Raw genomic sequence first — 18,431 nt, 5'->3', positions numbered from 1 at the left:
TATGACAGGAACTGTTCGTGGGAGAACAGTGGCAGAGGGAAATGGAATCACCAGAAACATACATAACTTCAAATTTCTGTGTGGCTTAGTGTTGTGGCATGACCTACTGTTTGAAATAAATGTTGTAAGCAAGAGACTCCAAGGTGTTGCCCTTGATATATCTGGAGTAATGGAACAACTGGACAAAGCAAAGTCATACCTACAGTCTTACCGGCCAGATGAGGGATTTCAAAACATTCTGAAGAGTGCACAGAAGTTGGCAGAGGAACTTCACACTGAAGCTATTTTCCCACCCATTCAAGAGTACAAGAGTCACCGAAGAAGAAGACATTCTGATTACGAGGCCATAAGAGACCCCAAACAACAATTCAAAGTTGATTTCTTTAACCAGCTGCTAGATTGTGCAATACAGTCAGTTGAAGAATGTTTCATGCAGCTCAAGGAACACAGCAGTATATTTGGGATGTTGTATGATATTCCAGAACTCCTCACTATACCTGAAGAAGACCTACACCAGCAACGCAGGGCACTAAAGACAGTGTTGACACATGATGACATGCGCGATATTGATGCGAGTGATTTAGGTGATGAACTGAAAGCCCTTTCAAGATACTTTTCAGCAGGATCAACTCCAAAGGCTGTTCTGGAATATATGTGCACAAATAAGATGACCACCCTCTTTCCAAATGCTTTTGTTGCTCTGCGCATACTTCTAACACTTCCTGTAACAGTTGCCAGTGGAGAACGCAGCTTCTCCAAGCTGAAGTTAATAAAAACACATCTACGCTCCACAATGACACAGGAGAGGCTGGTCGGCCTTGCAACCATCTCAATAGAGCATGAGCTGGCCCAGACTGTGGACCTTCAGGAAGCAGTTCAAATCTTTGCAACCAAGAAGGCATGGAAAGCACCACTTTGATTATTCAAACAGATAAAAATGCCAGTGTTTACTCCGCAGACAAGAAAAGTTACATTTGCTGTTCAGGCGTTTGAAAGTTAAGTGTTACCTAAAATTTTTGAACAAGGCATTTTAAGTTGTTAGTTCTCCTTTATTGGGGTAGGTAGCAGAGCAGTATCATGAGAGGAGTAGAACAGGAAGAAGGTAGAATTGAGACCTTTCAAAGTTTTGGCCCAAGCAAGGGAGCATGGGGGCGTCGTTTGAGCTCCCCGCCTCATGTGCCAAAATTTTGTGGGCCAGCCCTACTCTAGCATTTACCCGAAGTACATGCTGGATTCCGCTAACCGAGGGTCCATAAGCAGAACTTTGGTGTGTAAGTAAGAATAGGAATTACCTGACTAGATCAGACCTGTGCTCCATCTAGCCCAGTCTCCTCCCTCTGACTAGGAAGGTGCAAATAACCCTGAAATGGACAGTCATGGCACAACCTGCCCATAGGGAAAGCCCCTCTCAGATCCCATCAGTTAGTGGCTGACTTGTGCCATTCAGTATGAGGGGTTTTACCTCTTTTTTTAAATGTCTCCTACCTAACGCAACTTTGGATGTTTTCATTATTTCTATAAATGCTCAGTCATTTTTTGACTCCTGCTAAGCTCTTGGCCTCTAGGACATCTTGTGACAGGGAGTTCCATAGGCTAATTATGCATTGGGTAAAAAAAAGGCAAATTTCCTTTTATCAGCTATATAGAGGCTTAGATTTGTCAGGCCAAGAGAGCCCATTACAAACACATAGTCTGACCTCCTGCATCACACGAGCCACAGAACCTCACCTCGTCATTCCTGCATTAAGCATGACAGCTTGTGGCTGAATTAGGTTCTATCATTTCAGAAGATCCATCTGTTGCCTTTCAATTTCATTGGAGGTCCCCTGGGTCTTGTATTATGAGACAGGGTAAAACAGGAGCACCTCATTCTCCTCTTCTGTAAACATTCATCGTGTTGCATACCTCTATCATGTCCCTTCTTAACCCAGACTCTTACCTGGGTTTCAGCCTTAACCCCCAACCTTCTCCAGCACACACAAAACCCACCGACCCAGGTTTGGAGGTGCTTGAAACCCAAGCTAACCTATCCAGCTGAGCGTGTGGATTGGAGACCAAGAGCCTCTTTAACTCGGGATGGAACTTGCCCGCTTTGCAGTGAGGACACACTTGAGTGCTGGTAGTCCTCCAATGCCCTTCACACAGTTCCTCCCAAAGGGCAGACAAATTCCCCCACAATCAGCACAACCAAACAAAAACAAATCCTAGAGTGTCACACCGCAAAGAACTCTGGTCTATGTCCCCAACACATATGAGTACAGCAGCCATGAGCCCACAGTCACATAGATAGTGTTTGCAGTGTGGCTGTTCACACCCAGACTAAGCTAACTCAGGTGAACAGACCTGGGTGCTGAGCTAACTGTGCCATGCAGACAAAGCCTTATTTGTCTCCTCTTTCAACAGAGCCATCCCAACCTTCTCAATCTCTTCTCCCAAGGAAGTCTTCCAAGTTTCTGATCATTCTTTCTGCCCATCGCTTAACCCCCTCTATTTCTGCTAGATCTTTTCCAGAGAAGGTGACCAAAACGAAACCCAGTATCCCATGTAAAGGCATATCATTGATTTATATAGTGACATTACAATGCTTTCAGTATTATTTTCTACCCTAAAAATCTATCCATCCTAAGACTTTGCTTTTTCGACCATTACTGCACACTAAACAGAGGTTTAATTGACCTGCCCACTATGATACAAATTTCTTCTTGAGTGGTTACAATTAATTTAGAATCCAGTGATGGGTTCAAATTATTCCTTGCAATATGCACTACCTGTGTATTTGTCAATACTGATTTTCATTGGACATCATGTTGCCCACTCCCCTAACTTTGTTAGGCCCCTCAGACTTCCTCTGAATTCACGCTAATCTCAACTGCCTTAAATAATTTAATTTTGCATCACCTAAAATGCAGATTGAAAAATAAAGCACGGGGGATTTGAGGGCAGCAGATCTTAGTGTGTCTGTGTTTCCTTACAACAAAAAATAAAACGTGTATAGAATGGACTGTCAGAGAAGTGAAGTTCTGGAACAGCCTTCCAAGGGGAGCAATGGGGGTAAAAAACTTTATTGGCTTCAAGACTGATCTTAATAAATGTATAAAGGTGATGGTATGATGAGACCACCTACAATGGCATGTAGCCAATCTGCAACTGTTAGTATCAAATATGTCCAACAGTCAGATATGGGACACTAGATGGGGAGGTCTCTGAGTGACTACAGAGAATTCTTTCCTTCATGTCTAGCTGGCAGGTCTTGCCCATGTGCTCAGGGTCTAATAAGTCACCATATTTGGGGTGGAGAAGGAATTTCCCCCTGGGTCAGACTGGCAGAAAGCCTGGCGGGTTTTCACCTTCCTCTGCACCATGGGGCACAGGTCACTTGCTGGCTTAAACTAGTGTAAATGGTGAATTCTCTGTAACTTCAAGTCTTTCAGTCAAGATTTGAGGACTTCAGTAACTCAGCCAGAGGTTATGGGTCTATTTCAGTAGTGGTGGGCAAGGTTCTGTGGCCTGCGATGTGCAGGAGGTCAGACTAGATGATCATGATGGTCCCTTCTGGCCTTAAAGGCGATGAGACCACACAATTTTTGCTCCTCTCCCAAGAAAGATAAAAGCACCAGAGCTGTTTGAAATGTTCACAACAAAACCACAAACCACACAAAGTTCCCTTGGTTTGGGAGTCATTACGAACTTGAAACTCCTATCAGAAAAACAAGCAAGGCTTAGCAGAGATCTGGGGCGAGTGTCCAAGAAACCAGAGTGATTTAGGCTTTGGCGTCAAGCAGGAATCATGGTGTCAACATGAAATCAGGAAAAAAATGCTGTGATTTTGACAGAGTTTGGCTATGAATTTTGGGTTTGTTCACACCTGAAACTCCAAGTTCAAAGCTCGGGGGGCCAGGGGCGATAGGTCTGTATAATTTTTGGTGGTGTCCAGAACAGGTCCAAGTCCCCCGTGCCCCCCACACACACCTGACTAAGGCTCTGGGAGGGAGTTTGGGTGCGGGGGGGGGGTGTTGGGGTTCAGGCCCTGGGAGGAAGTTTGGGTGTGTGAGGGGTGCAGGCTTTGGGATGGTGTTTGGGTGCTGGGTGCAAGCTCTGGGCTGGGGCAGGAGGTTGGGGTGCTGGAGGGGGTGCAGGGTGTGGGATCTGGGAGGGAATTTGGGTGCTGGGTGCGGGCTCTTGGCTGGGATAGGGCGTTGGGGTCCTGGAGGGAGTGCGGGGTTCTGGGTGTGGGAGGGGGTACGGGTGCTTGGTGCGGGCTTTGGGCTGGGACAGAGGGTTGGGGTGTTGGAGGGGTGGCAGGGCATGGGGCTCGGCCAAGGATGAGGAGTTTGGGGTGCAACAGGCTGGGGCAGGGAGCCAGAGAAGAGGACTCCCCCCAGCCCTCTCCCTGCCGGCAGCAGTGAGATCTGGGGGAGAGGGGGCTCCTCCCTGGCCCCCACAGCACAACACTCACCCAAGTCCCCCCCCCAGCTCCTGCTAAAGAGGTCCAGCCAGGATAAGCCCCCCCACCCCTCCAACCCACCCTCCCTGGAGTCGACTTGGAGTCGCCTGCCAGGGGGTGAGAGGCTGCCATGCACCTCCTCCCCTCCTCAGGCACAGCAGCCGCCTCAGCCTGCCCCCAGCACCGCTCCCAGTGGCCGGCGAGGGAGCGGCAGGAGGCAGCTGTCCACTGCCCAGGGCAGGCAGGGAACACTCGGGAAGGCACGTGGGGGCGGCAGGTGGGGCCAGGGGAGGCACGCAGGGGTGGCACGTGGGGATGGGAGAGAGACCCGGCCCCGAACATTGATGGAGCCGGACCCCCTAGGCCTTGAATTTGCTGGAGCCCGGGCACCCCGGGCGCATATAACTCGCCGCCCCTGTGGGGGGCATCTCACTGCAGAGTGAGACCGAAGCACACGTTTACATGAAACCCAGGGAAGCCAAACTAACAAGCTCGGCATGGCAGTAGGCAAATATTAGGCATGGAGACTGTTATTCTGAATTTTAGATGTCTACATAAGGTAGAGTTCTCCGCAAAGCTGCCAGCATTGCCCTCTGGGTCACAGATTCTGGGCCAGCCGTGTGTCTGTGCTAACAGCTCAGCTGGAGCGAAACCAACAACTGCCTTTCTGCTCAACCCTCCCTCCCTCAGGGCCAGATGGTGGTGTCCATGCCCCAGCCCTGCCGAGGGGACGGTGCAGATCTGCAGGGCCCCAAGCAGACTGTCCAAGATGGAGCGGCATGCTGCCCAAGCCCCGCTCCATAGGCGACCGCTGCTGTGTGTGACAGATATGACAATATCCTGGACACCCGGTGCTGCAGTAAGTCTCTTACAAGTTCACTGTATTCAAAATGCAAAAGCGTACGTACTCTTGAGGGATTGTAGGAATTTCCACGGGGAAGGGTGACTGCAGCACCTTCATGGGGGGTGGCTAGGCAAATTTGCTCAAGCTGTAACACCTCCAGAAAGGCTCACATATACTGTTCAAACTGGGTTCTCCAGGGACCAACAGACAAAGAAAGGATATTTGGATAAACCGCTTAAGTTCAAACTGACTCGAGGCTTTTATTCTGAGCCAGCAAACGGGCAGGACCTTCTGTCCAAGGAGGGCTCCAATCCTTAGGGAATGGTTGGCAGGACTTTGGTCCCTGGATGCCCCCTAACATTGAGGGGCTTGTTATGAGCTGCAGTTGGGATGAACTTGTGAGTCTGAGTGGGGTTTGAAGGACTAATCACCAGCCAGATCTTGTGTGGGGATTGGGACAGAGGGTGATCTCTGGAGAGCTAAGTAGCAGGCAGGTAGGCCCTTTCATTGATTTAAATACGTTTTCTCTGGAGTGCTTTTACAGTAGGACTCAAAGAGCACGCTTAGACAGAGCTTTGTGGGAACTCAACGGTGGCAGTCACGCTGTGTACTGTCTTGCAAGACAGAAGGGAAGCAGGCCTCCTTAGCCAGGCTGTCTTTTGCGGGGAATATCACAGCAGAGTCAGGGAACGGAGCAATCTGAAAGCACCCTACTCCGGAGAGAAAAGAGCCACATGTCACCACCCAAGAGAGGTGATGGCTGAGGAGCCTGGAGCCTAGAGCAGGTGCCCTTGCTGCACCATAGAAGGGGAATACAGGTGCAGTTGCCTCAAACTCTGACACCATGGCCCTGCCTCCACCCCAGCCTGCCTCCCTTTCTGTCTGTACTCTCCAGAGCAGAGATCAAGCCATCCCTGTGTTGCCCAGACCACAGGTAATGCAGAGCTAGCATAAGGGTTCTTGTGTGCCCCTACACACGGGCTGCTCCCAGTGTGCCACAGCACAGGAGAGGATGGGCAGGTGGTACATTAGCCCCTCTGCCAAATGGCACCAGCTTGTATTAATCCCCAGGCTGGCATCTTGCCCCAGGGTGCAGAGACATACATGATACACACTGGCCTACGATTGTTACCATCCAGGAGGGAGCTTTTCCAGTGGCAACTGGCAGGTTCTCTTGGTTCCTTAGGGTGTCTTTTTATTTACACACAGCTGGGTTGGTGAGCAGACTGCATAAGGCTGGCCTTGGGAGAGGGCCACGGGCCCAGGCGAGCACGTCCACGCTCCACCTGCTAGCTGCACCTCCCCACCTCCGGACTAGAGCCAGCTGCACATGTGTGCCGACAGAACTGTTCTCTCTCAGAAACCGCTGATTGAATCCAATCAAAGCCTTTCCCCGGAAGGGACCGATTTCGTCAATATTTTCAATGGGAAATTGTCAAAATGTTTCATTTCAACCGCTTCATTTCAACTTTTGTGTTATATTCCAATACCAAAGTCACAATTTTTCAACTCATATAAAACATAATAATTAAAATAAGATTGAAGCAAAACATTCCCGAATATTTCATTTCACTAAAAATTCCAAATCCCTCTTTAAGTTCCCATAACACCCCCTCTCCTCATAGATTTTCACTTAATTACAGTATTTTAGGGCCAAAATCCTGAGGACCTGAACGAGTGGGAGTTTTGCCTAAGAAAAATTTCTTGGGCTAAATTCTCTGCTCAGGTACATTAAGAACGGCCATACGGGATCAGACCAATGGTCCATCTAGCCCAGTATCCTGTCTTCTGACAGTGGCCAATGCCAGGTGCTTCAGAGGGAATGAACAGAACAGGGCAATTATCGAGTGAGCCATCCCCTCATGTCCATTATCCGCTGTAAATTGGAGGTTTAGGGACACCCAGAGCGTAGGGTTGTGTCCCTGACCATCTTGGCTAATAGCCATTGATGGACCTATCCTCCATGAACTCATTTAATTCCTTTTTGAATCCAGTTATACTTTTGGCCCTCACAACATCCCTGGCAACAAGTTCCACAGGTTGACTGTGTGTTTGTTGTAAACCTATTGCTGATTAATTTCATGGATGACCCTGGTTCTTGTGTTATGTGAAGGGGTAAATAACACTTCCCAATTTGCTTTCTCCATATTACTCATGAATTTATAGACCTCTGTCATATATCCCTCCTGCGTCATATGTTATCTAAGATGAACAGCCCCAGACTTTTTAATCTCTCCTCCATATGGAAGCTGTTCCATACCCCTAATCATTTTTATTACCCTTTGTGATTGGGGAGCAGGGAATCCTGCCTAATGGTTAGCACCTACAGCAGCAGTCACCCCAATGGGTGCAGTGTGTGGGGAGGGAAGGGGGAAAATCCACCCAGTGGCTACAGTTTGCGGGGCAGCAAAACCACGTACCTAGTGGATGTGGTGCAGGGAGGGAGAGGGGAACCCGGGCCCTCCCACTCCACCAAGTTCCAACCCAGGGCCCTGGGAGGCCGGTTCGGCTGCTCACCCATCTCTGTCTGGTGTCAGCCTCAAGTCAGCTTCCCTGGGTCACTTCCTACCTCAGTCTGCACCCCATCTGGTCACCGTCCTTCCCTGGGGAACGTCGCCTTCTGTGCTTCCAGCCCCAGTCTCAGTCGCTGGGTGCTGTCACTCCTCTGCTCCCAGGATCGGAGCAGGTTCAGCTCCGGTCCTCTCCTGGAGTTCCTAGGGAATGTCATCCTTCCCGGCTTGCCAGCCCCCAACTGAGCTGCCTGGCTGGCTTTAAAACCCACCTCCAACCCAAGCATGCTCAGCAAGGGCAGAGGGGCGGAGTCTCCTTAGTCCAGAGCTGCTCCTTATTCTCCTCCTGTCTAGTGAGGCGTTTATGCACCCTGTCACATCCTTCTCTGTACTTTTCCAATTCCAGTATATCTTTTTTGAGATGGGGCCACCAGAACTTCATGCAGTATTCAAGGTGTGGGCATACCATGGATTTATATAGTGGTATTATGATATTTTCTGTCTTATTAACTATCCCTTTCCTAATGACTCCCAACATTCTGTTAGCTTTTTCGACTGCCGCTGCAGATAATTGAGCAGATATTTTCAGAGAACTATCCACAGTGACTCCAAGATCTCTTTCTTGAGTGGTAAAACTAACTTAGACGCCATGATTTTGTATGTATAGTTTGGATTATTTTTTCTAATGTGCATGATTTTGCACTTTTCGACACTGAATTTCATCTGCCATTTTGTTGTCCACATTGAAGTCAATGGACAAGCACCAGTGGAACTGCACCAATTTATACCAGCAAAAAATGCGGCCTCTCTTATTTCAGATAGACCCTTTCTCCTTAAATACTCAAAGCACTTCATTAATGATGCATAAATAACAAGAATCAATTCACCACCACCCCTTACACACAGTAAAATGCAGCCACCTCTGGGGATAGAACGCTGTTGGACAGCACACGGCAATGCTACACAGCAGCCAAGAACAGGAAGTGAACCATGTGAAACTGTAAAAGGAATTTCGGTTGGCAGCATTATTGTCCACATTGGCATTTAACTGGGAAATGAGATTTATCTTCCCTGCTCTTGGGAAAAATGCCTGGGGATTTTCGGTGACCCCAAGTGGCCACAGCCTCACACAAACGGATTAGTGCTTGGAAAGCACTTGGAAAAATGTAAAGACCTAGAGACACGGCACAGTGAATATTATTGGCACCTGGGTGATTGCAGTGGCAGGAGGAATGTCTCATGACAGGGAGCTCTAACACAATTCCAGCTGTATTACTCAGACAGTAGCCAGGGTGGGAGAGTGACCATTTGACAGACGGCTCTTCCATCTTCCCCTAGTATTTCCTCAGCCCGTCCAAATAAGTGCAAAAAATGCTCAAGGAGCGTAGGAAGGAAAACCAAAGGCCAGCAGTGTCTGGTCTCTCTTCCCCTCACTCATCTCACACCCATCAGCCCTTTGCTGCCTGTCCTCCCCCATTTCTACTTCCCTCTCTCCTTCCTGTATACCTCAGGCCACCTCTTTCTCCCACTCAGCAGGGCCCATTTAAAACTCACGTGAGTTCCAGTCACCTTCATTCCTCCTTCTCCCGAGGGTGTCAAATCAAAACTCACCAAACGCAAACCTTCCTCAATTCCAGACAAACACATAGTCCTGTGTCGATCCCAGCTCCATACAGTTTTCTGTTTCCTCGGCTTCCCTAGCCTTGCTGACCCTCTGAGCACGTACACCCCCACCCCTCCCCTGCAGCTCCTTGCTGCCCTTTATCTTCAGTTACCCAAAACCTCCGCAGTGAGGCTTAGCACGTAATCAGCGCTGGCTCAGCCTCAGGCTCTCCAGCCCCTGGTGGGGAGGTGAGTCGCAGATCCTTAGAAGTCCATGTTGCACCTTTTCCCACCAGGTTCTGCTACTTCACCTACTTGCCTTGGCCACGGGCGACTTCCACTCACTGTGTTCCACTCGCTTAGATAGATTCCTCCCTCCAGAGCCACTGAGACCTGTTACATCCCTCCCGCAGGAGCATCACAGTGAACGCCCGATGCAACAGAAAGCCAGCCAGGCCGAGGCAGAGAGAGAGGAGGAGGTTCGCTCCGATGTGAAGAAAAAAGCACTGAAGAAAGCATGCCATGTCCTCACAATCGCAATCCAACAGGCACCTTTGGCATAGGCCTGGTGGCTGGAATGAAACTGGGCAGCCCATGCCCCTTCTGGGCCCCGGACTACCGTGGGCTCAGCTCCCAGCTGACAGAGACCTTGGGAAGGAAGCAGGCTGCTTTTGCTCTGGTTTTGTTTGTTGACTCAAGGAGATCTGTGCGAGTGCCTGTCTCCTCCCTTCACCCACCCAGCGACATAGGCTGCATGGATTCTTAACGCCACATCTATCTCCAACAGCGGCACCATCTGCCTGTCTCTTGGGAGGGAGTGGGTAGTGCCCTTCCTCTAGCAGGGAATCCTAGTGCTCTCTGTGCACAGGGGTTGGTCTGGAATGAGCAGGCTTGTCTCCGACCCCAGTGATCCCATCTGTGCCAGTGTCGGTATGGATACAATTAAGAGGTTCAAAAGCGACTTGATGAGTTGGGTGCCCAAACTAGGACACCCAAAGGGGGCCTGATTTGCAGAGAGCAGATAACTTATATCCCCTTTCAGGTGTCTCCAGCCAGGCCTCAAGAAGCATAGCCACCCCCCAAACCACTGGGCACTTTTGCAAACATAGGTCATATCAATACAAGGATGGAGGGCCGGGTTCTCCACCGTCTCACCTCTTGCAAAGTCAATGACCCCGTGCAGAGGCGGTGTGCTGTGTGGATGGTGGTAGCATTTTAAGTCCATTTTGCACAACTGTAATTGACAACAGCAATGGCAGGGCAGTGAGAACCAGGCCCACAACGTACTGAAATGGGGCAGGCTCTCTCTCTCCCCTCCCACACTCCTGGAGTGGAGGTTGAATTATGGGTCCCACTCCACACCCCTGTTTGAAGATGCTACTGACTCCCTCCAAGCTTCCCCGTTCACGCTGAGATCTGCTAGGCCCAGAATGTGCCCACAGGTCAGGTTTAAGCAAACCCTCTGGGTTCTGCCGTACAAAGACAGAGCAGAAACGCCACTTTTCCTTCTTCTTCTTCTTTTTAATTTTAATTCCTCTCACACCAGCCTGGTTGGGAGCTGAACTCAGGGCAAAAACATGCCTTTGAGAACTCTGCCAGCATTTGGCTCTGATCTGACCCTTGGGCTATCCTACCGTGGAGATCTTCACTAGGGGATGGATTCCGATATGCTGACTTACACTGGGTAGTTCCTCACTGTGGGAACAGTCATCATGAAAGACAGCAGGGCTCCTCACCAGAGGACGGAACTACTCAGCATGGGTCCAGGGGTCAGGAGGAGCTATGGAGACCCATCCCCACCCCGGTTTTCCTCAGCAGAATGGGGTTTGCTCCGTCTTGTACGCAGATCCTGTGATGCACGTGCAGCATGAGAGGGCTAGGGATTGCTGCCCTGCCCGCTTGGCCAAAGGGGGACCATGCCCCTTAGCACTGTGCATGGTTCTCCCTCGTTCCTGCTCAGCTGCCTCCCCCTGACCCAACAGCTCCCTTTAGTGGTGCAGGGCGTGCCCAGAGGGCAAGGCTGGGTGAGCTGGCTCCTGGGATAATGCTCATTTTTTCTTCACCCCAGCTTCTCCTGGCCCTGGGGAAGGTGATGCAGCCTAGGGCTGTGCGGTGTCTTAGGGCCAGGAGCCCCCACCCCCACCCCCCTTTCTGGGAATGCAGACCATGCTCGGCACACTGCTGGCTCAGGGCAAACAATTAATAATGAAACCTGCAGTAATGATTAATGGCAACTGCTCCCTCTCTGGCACAGCACCGAATGCCCCGCAGAGACAGCTGGAAAGAGACACCTTGTACAGTGTGATTGATGGTGGTGAACTTAACAGCCGGGCTGCCAGGAAGAGGTGGGGGAGGGCTGCCACGAGCACAGAGCTGCAATGGGGCCCTGGGACATCTGCATGGACAGCCCTGGCCTCATGGGTACCCAGGATCTGTGTGGATCCCTGGGGATGTGCATGGCTTGGGGGTGGGTCCCACAGCCTTTTCCACAAGAGGGAGCAAACCTCATTCCGCTGATGAAAATGCAGGGGATGGTCTGCATGACTCCTTCCGGAGGCAAGGTGGGTGTGACGCTGGCAAAACCAGGTGCCAGTGCATGCCGAAGTCTCCAGGTCTCCACTAAACACTGACAAATGCATAGCTGGGATCAGTCTGGCTCACCTGTGTGTTGGTGGTGTTAAAATGGGTACTGGAATTATAAGAATGTGTTTAATGTTTAGACTTGATTGGATGCTGGGGCGTTGCCACCTGCATTAATCACCCTTATAACCTCTGTATCCCATAACCGTAAGGTTAAATTGGAGCGGTTGTATTGTGTAAACCACCGGACAGGAGCAAGACATTAAGTAGCATGAGCTGCTGGTCTCCAATAGAAAGTGCTCCATCCTGTCCAACAGGAAAGGTCCATCGACACCAGATGGACTATTGGGGGAGGTTAAAAAGGACAAAAGACATTGGTTGTTCTGCCCTTCGCCCCACGAAGACAAGTCATGAAAATGGATTCCTCCCTTCAGCTGAGATTGCACCTCAGTGCGTGTGGCAGGAGGGGGATAAAACCCGCAAACAGAAGGAATTGAGGATCCCTATGCTGCTTGGACTCTGAGGGGCAAGTTTACTAGGTATAAGCAAGAGATCCCCAGTACTTAGCCCTAAAGGTCATACAGAGATTGATTGTTATAGAAATGTCTCTTATTTTCTGAATTATTTCTGAATTAGGGGTTTGTGCCCCGGTCCCTAACCATCTGCCCTGAGGTTGATACCCACTCTCTTGAGTCATTGCAGGCAGAGTTACAATGGCGCTAGAGGTGCACTAGGGCTGAGCCAAGAAAACTGGCACCTTGTACAGTTTGCAGGTGGGAAACCTGCCCTTAGAGGCCCCTTGAGATTCACAGAAGGTGGGCTCTCTCTTCCCTACAGCGTGGGACAGGGCATTCCAGGGGCATCTCTCCAGATGTTTCCAGATTATGGAATTTATTCGTGTGATTCCCAGCTTTTCTGCAGAGCTCTGAAATCCTGACGAGTTGCAGCTCCTTTTTATGCATGCCATCCCCCTCCCCCCACATCTTTTATTTTTGTTTGTATCTTGCACTGAGATAGTTCTGCTTATTGAATGTGTGGGTTTTTTAACAACATTGAAAGGGTACTGATGGAGAAGTGTTTGCAGTACACACCCCAGCTCTCTGTAATCCCACAATTACTCGCACAGACACAAACGGACAGATTCACTGGTGCGCTCTGGCTTCTTCGTACCACCCTGACATGGCAAAGCAGCAACGAACTTGGCTCAACTGCAGTGACACCAAATAGCTGGAGGGCACTGGTGAATCTGATTCAGAGATTTTTAAACCAGATGAGTTCTATAGCCTGATGCTAATTTTGTTTCGTCTCTGCTCACCTGGTCTCAGATCCTAGTTATGTAAAAATGAAAAGAATTTCCTAGTTCCTATTGGATGTCTGTCCACTGAAAGAACAGCCACTGTGAATTTGGAAAATGGCAGGAGCCCCTCAGAACAGGCCCAGGACTGGAATAGCAGGGGCTACAGATAAGGGCTAAAGTATGCTGAGAGAGAGATGTAAAGCCGGCGCTAGACATAAGCAGACTAAGTGATTGCTTAGGGCCTTGAGTAGCGCAATGGGGCCCCCTATTTGCTTTTGATTATAAGAACTTGCCTGTTTTAGTATTGTGGGGGGCGCGGCTATTCCTGCTAAGGCCCCCCATGCGCTAGCACTGGCTCTGGAGAAGTGTGTGGAAGAAGGGGTTGTGTCAGGACTGCAATGGTGGAGCTACAGGTCACGGCTCAGGTGCACCAGAAGATGTGGACATGAGAATGGAACAGCAGGGGGTATTGGCAGTCTGGACAGAGGTGCGCTAGCAGAGCCGTGTGTATGGGGAGCCTAGCACTGGACTAGCAGAGTATTGCCTTGCGTGCACACAGGTGCCCTGGTAGAGCTGTGTGGGAGCCTACACTGCCCCTGAGCCTCCCCATGCCCTTGCCTACCTTTGGGGTGAGTCTGGGTCGAAGCAGGTCCTCCGGACGTCAGCTACCTCGGGGTCGCAGCAGTCCCCATCGTCGAAGTCGTCCAGCATGTTGTTGCACTCCATGTGGCAGACACCGTCCCGTCTCTTCCAGGAGTAGCAGCGCCCCTGCAGGCGGCAGTCGCCCCCATCGTAGCCAGTCAGTGGGTGCTCGCACTCAGGGTCGCAGTGGTCGTTGCCAATCTTGCTGGGCTCGCAGTTGACCAGGATGGTGCGGTGGCGCAGGGAGGAGTTGTGCACCTCGTGCAGGCTCAGCTGCCAGCTGATGTTGTAGCGGGCAAAGGCCTCGCTCAGGGCCTGGTGCTGGCGTGCCACCTGCTCCCGGCTGACAGTGGGGTGGAGCCCCTGGTCGTCGTGGACGTTGACCACCCGATACCGCACCACCTTCTCGCTGCGCAGCGGCCAGTGCCCGTTGTAGCGGGAGATCAGCTCCACGTTGTCGCAGGCTGTTTGCCCGCAGGCCGGGGGCGCCAGGGGAGACAGCAGCTCAGGCTCTGGCGCATGGAGGAACTCGAGCAGCGGGTAACCCCCGTCCTTGAAGGCCACCCACTGCTCCTCCAGGTGGGCGAAGCCGGCCCCAAGCACCATGGCAGCCTCCCCACTCTCGCTCTTCTGTAAGAAGCCACGCTGCAGCCTGGCCTGGGGCAGAGCCACGCTCCAGAGTGCCAGTGACGCCAGGTGCCCGCGGAAGTTGTGCCCGTCCTCGGAGCTGTCCCCTCCCAGGATCAAGCTGCGGCAGGAGGCCATGAAGGGACTATGCAGGGCGCCGGCCTGCCAGTTGCTGTTGCTGACCCGCACCCCGTCCAGGTAGAGCGTCATCCACTGCCCGTCGTACGTGGCGGCCACGTGAGTCCAGGTGTTGAGCTGATAGCGGCGGTAGCCAGACACCACGGTGGCTCTCCTCATCCGGTCTGTCCTGAGCGAGAAGAAGAAGCGGGCATCCTTCTTCCCTGGGTGCTGCAGCGTGCGAATGCCCAGCGCCCAGCCCTTGTCGCTGGCCATGTGGGAGCAATTGTCAAACACACCTGCAGGGGGCAGAAGGAGAGAGCAGAGAAGGGACTCATGAAACGTAAAGTGAGGGACAGGAGAGCCTGTGACGGGAAAGCAGCCCGGCCAAGTGACAGGAGAGCTGGGACTCCTGCTGCTGTGCCCCACAGGTTCAGAGGGAGGGGGAGGAGGGTCTGGTGGAACCTGGCAGAACCTCTTAAATCCTCACTCTGCCGCTGAGCTAAAGGATGCTCTGGGGCCTGCTATGGGAACCAGAGGTCTCCATGTCCTGGTGCCCTGTCCCGAGGCTGCAGCCATTCCACAGCGTCCTCCTGGAGATTTCTCCCTCTCCTGCCCAACTGCCCTCACAGCCCACATCTCGCAGAGGGCGGGTGAGCTCATGGCTAATGCAGGCCCTTTCTCAAGGCCTACACATGCTCTCCCCAACCACCCGTGCATGACACATGCCCTTGGAGAGTGCTTCCAAGGGCCACGCGCTACGCTTCCTTGATACGAGGCCCTGGATGAGTACAAGCACCCACACCGGGCCCCGTCACAGAGCTGCTGCCACTAGAGTCAGAACTTTTGTTGACAGAGCACTGTGGGCCCTGCTCACCACAGCTGGGCCTGGCGGGCACTTCCCGGGAGACACTGCCTAGCTGGTCCACTAACGCAATGGCCTAAGCACGCTTTGCATTTCCTTGAAATTCACAGCTGCCACTGGCAAGACACGCAGCAGGAACCCACGCCACCATGTCGGCTAGAGAACCTTCCACCAGTGGAATCCTCTGGCGCTTCCCAGGCATGGGCGTCATAGGCCAAGGGAGGCTAAGCCTCCCCAGATAGCCAGGCGTGGCCCCACCCATGCTCCGCTCTGAGGCCCTGCCCACGCGGCTCCTCTTCCTGCCCTTGCTCAACCTCTCCCCCAAAGCTGGAGAGGACTGGGGCTGGAGCTAGGGTGGATGGGCTGGCAGGCTGGGACTTGGGGTGGCTGGGGCTGGGCTCCTCCGGCCATGGTGGGGAGCACAGGGCTCCGGCAGGGAAGGGGGGCAGAAGGGTGGGGCCTCTGGCAGAAGGGGCAAAGCCGGGGTCTAGCCTCCTCAAACATGCGGTTCACAGGCCGCCCATGTTCCCAAGCCCTTAGCCGACCCAGAAAGCATTGCTGTCTCTCGGGGGAGGGAGGAGGTATCTGAAGCAGCGGCGCAGTCAGGAGAGCAACACCAGAAGCAATAACTCAAAACACATGTCATCTGTTTTTCTGTTGGGGGAAGGGGCAGGGAAGGGGAATCTTGGCCAGATTGAAAACACAAGCATAAATTAACCTGATCTGAGTCAAGAGAACAGGCCGCCGGGTGCTCTGCCGGGTGCCACTGCTGTCTGCAGAAGCAATTAGCAGGTGGAGGGACAGCTAGGGGAGGGGAGGGACTGATGGGAGAACAGGACAGAGAGTAAGCAAAGGGAGGAAGAGAGGGAAGGGGGAGAAGGCAGGGAAGGAGAAAGCGTGAGAGGCGAGAGCGCGAGTCTGAAGCAAGCGAGGTGTTTTTGAGCAGCTCTCCGTACAGTGTTCCGCTGGGATGGGATTAGATGCTAAGCTTTTTATCTGCAGGCCAAAGCTTTTAAGAATTAGAACACGGCAACCCCAAGCAAAATAGACTCCTCCAGGAATTGTTTCCCTAACAGCTTCAAGACAGATTTACAGCTTTGCTTCACGCTCTAGTTTTCTTCTCAGTCATGCACTCAGCATGGGTGGGCGAGGGTCAGAGAGGGAAAGGAAGGACTCATTCCCCCTCCCCAGACCTGGTACAGCACAGACAGGTGTGATGCAAGCCACCTGTATGCCGCAGCAATGCACCTCAGCCCAGCTAGAGGACAGCTAGCCGGGAAGGGCAGGTGAGTCTCCAAGTCTCCCATATTTTTCTCAGGTATAATTAATTTTCAGTGGGTTTGCACTAGCGGTGGGTTTGGCCTCAGGTCTCTTTGCACCCACCCTTACATGCATTTGGGGGAGAGGGGCAATTTTCAAAAGTGCCTAAGTGACCGAGGCAGCTAAATCCCATTGGCTGGCATTGAAACAGCCTCCTAAGGATGTATGTCACTTCTGGAAATGGGCCTTAAACCAACCTAACCCTAAGTTACTCAGGGCCAGATCTTTAAGGGTATGTACATGCCTAATGACATTTTTAAAAGCCAATAGGCTCCTAACAGTCACTGAAATCAATAAATGCCTGGAAAAATCCAGCTAGGAGCCTAAATACCTTCAAATAGCTGGCTCTTCAGCATTTTGAAAACGTTACCCTTTGTGTTTCAAAACCAGCTTAAGTTAAACTGGTGCAACTTTCTCCTGCAGACAGGGCCATCAATCAGTGTTTAAAGAGATTTAGCCAAAGTGGTGCAAAGCCCTGTGTGGACACATTCAGTTCTGTATAAAGCAAGCCAAAGTCAGTTTGGCTTAAACCAATTCCTAGTCTGTCTAATTTAGGGTTTTATACTGCTGTCCATCACTGGAGTATGACAGTGTTAACTGACTTGAGCTAAACTGTAATTAGCCTGGTTTATGCTGACATCAGTGTGTCCACACAACCCTTTGCACCAATTTAACTAAATCTTTTTTTTTTAAATCACATCTTCAAATTAAGCCAGCACCACTTTCTCACGTAGACAAGTTTGACCGAGATTTTCCAAAGTGACTGGGGTCTTGGAGGGCATCAACGTTTGGGTGGCCAATTTGAAATACCTTTCAAGAGAGTGGATGCTCTGCCCCAGACCCCTTTTCAAGGGTCTCTAACTGGGCGCACGAAATCTGAGGCACCCAGAATCACGGCTCCCTTTTTAAAATCTTGGCCCTCATCTAAGCCCAACAGCTCACAGCAGCAAAATGGAATTCAAACCATCTAGAAACCCAGCAAACAGAAAAGCAACTGAGCCCTCCAACCCCTGTCTGGGGATCCCGCCTTGAAGGGAGAGTTCATGATAATTCTTCAACACCACTCCTCTCTCTGCTTCTCAGAACCCCTTGCCCTCCCGTTCACCATCGAGACACATCATTGCCAGATGTGGTGGCTCCCACGCAGAGATGTCAGACACTGCTAAGTGTACCTGCAGTGCGTTATACACATGCCTCTCACACGCATACCCTTTCCTCTTGCTCACAACTCCAGGATGTCCTGTGCTCCAATACTGCTCCTGAGTCTGCCCTCTGTCTACACCTGTGACACTTTCAGAGCCCCCTCTTCTCAGTCTCCTGCCTCAATGCATCTCTCTCTGCTCCTGTACTACAGAATGGCTCCCATTTTGCTAAGGTCTTGTCTACACACAGACGTTGCCCTGGATTACTTTAAATCAGTTTAGAAACAGATCAAGTTTATACTGGGGCTGGAGCTAGGGTGGATGGGCTGGCAGGCTGGGACTTGGGGTGGCTGGGCCTGGGCTCCTCCGGCCAGGGCGGGGAGCACAGGGCTCCGGCAGGGAAGGGGGGCAGAAGGGTGGGGCCTCTGGCAGAAGGGGCAA

General features: G+C 51.6%; 1 protein-coding gene across 1 annotated transcript in view; it reads right to left on the bottom strand.

The window, feature by feature from the left end:
• Positions 1–18,431, bottom strand: part of PAPPA2 (pappalysin 2) — a 175,689-nt gene that overhangs the window by 141,918 nt on the left and 15,340 nt on the right. Inside the window, exon 3 of the mRNA XM_037907043.2 lies at positions 13,900–14,962. Coding sequence (XP_037762971.2) covers positions 13,900–14,962 — 1,063 coding nt within the window. The remainder of the gene's footprint in view (positions 1–13,899; positions 14,963–18,431) is intronic.

This window comes from Chelonia mydas, chromosome 8 (genome assembly GCF_015237465.2).
Source record: "Chelonia mydas isolate rCheMyd1 chromosome 8, rCheMyd1.pri.v2, whole genome shotgun sequence".
Lineage (NCBI taxonomy): Eukaryota > Metazoa > Chordata > Testudines > Cheloniidae > Chelonia > Chelonia mydas.
Note: the sequence above shows the minus strand (reverse complement) of the source record. Positions and strands in the feature narration are given on the sequence as shown.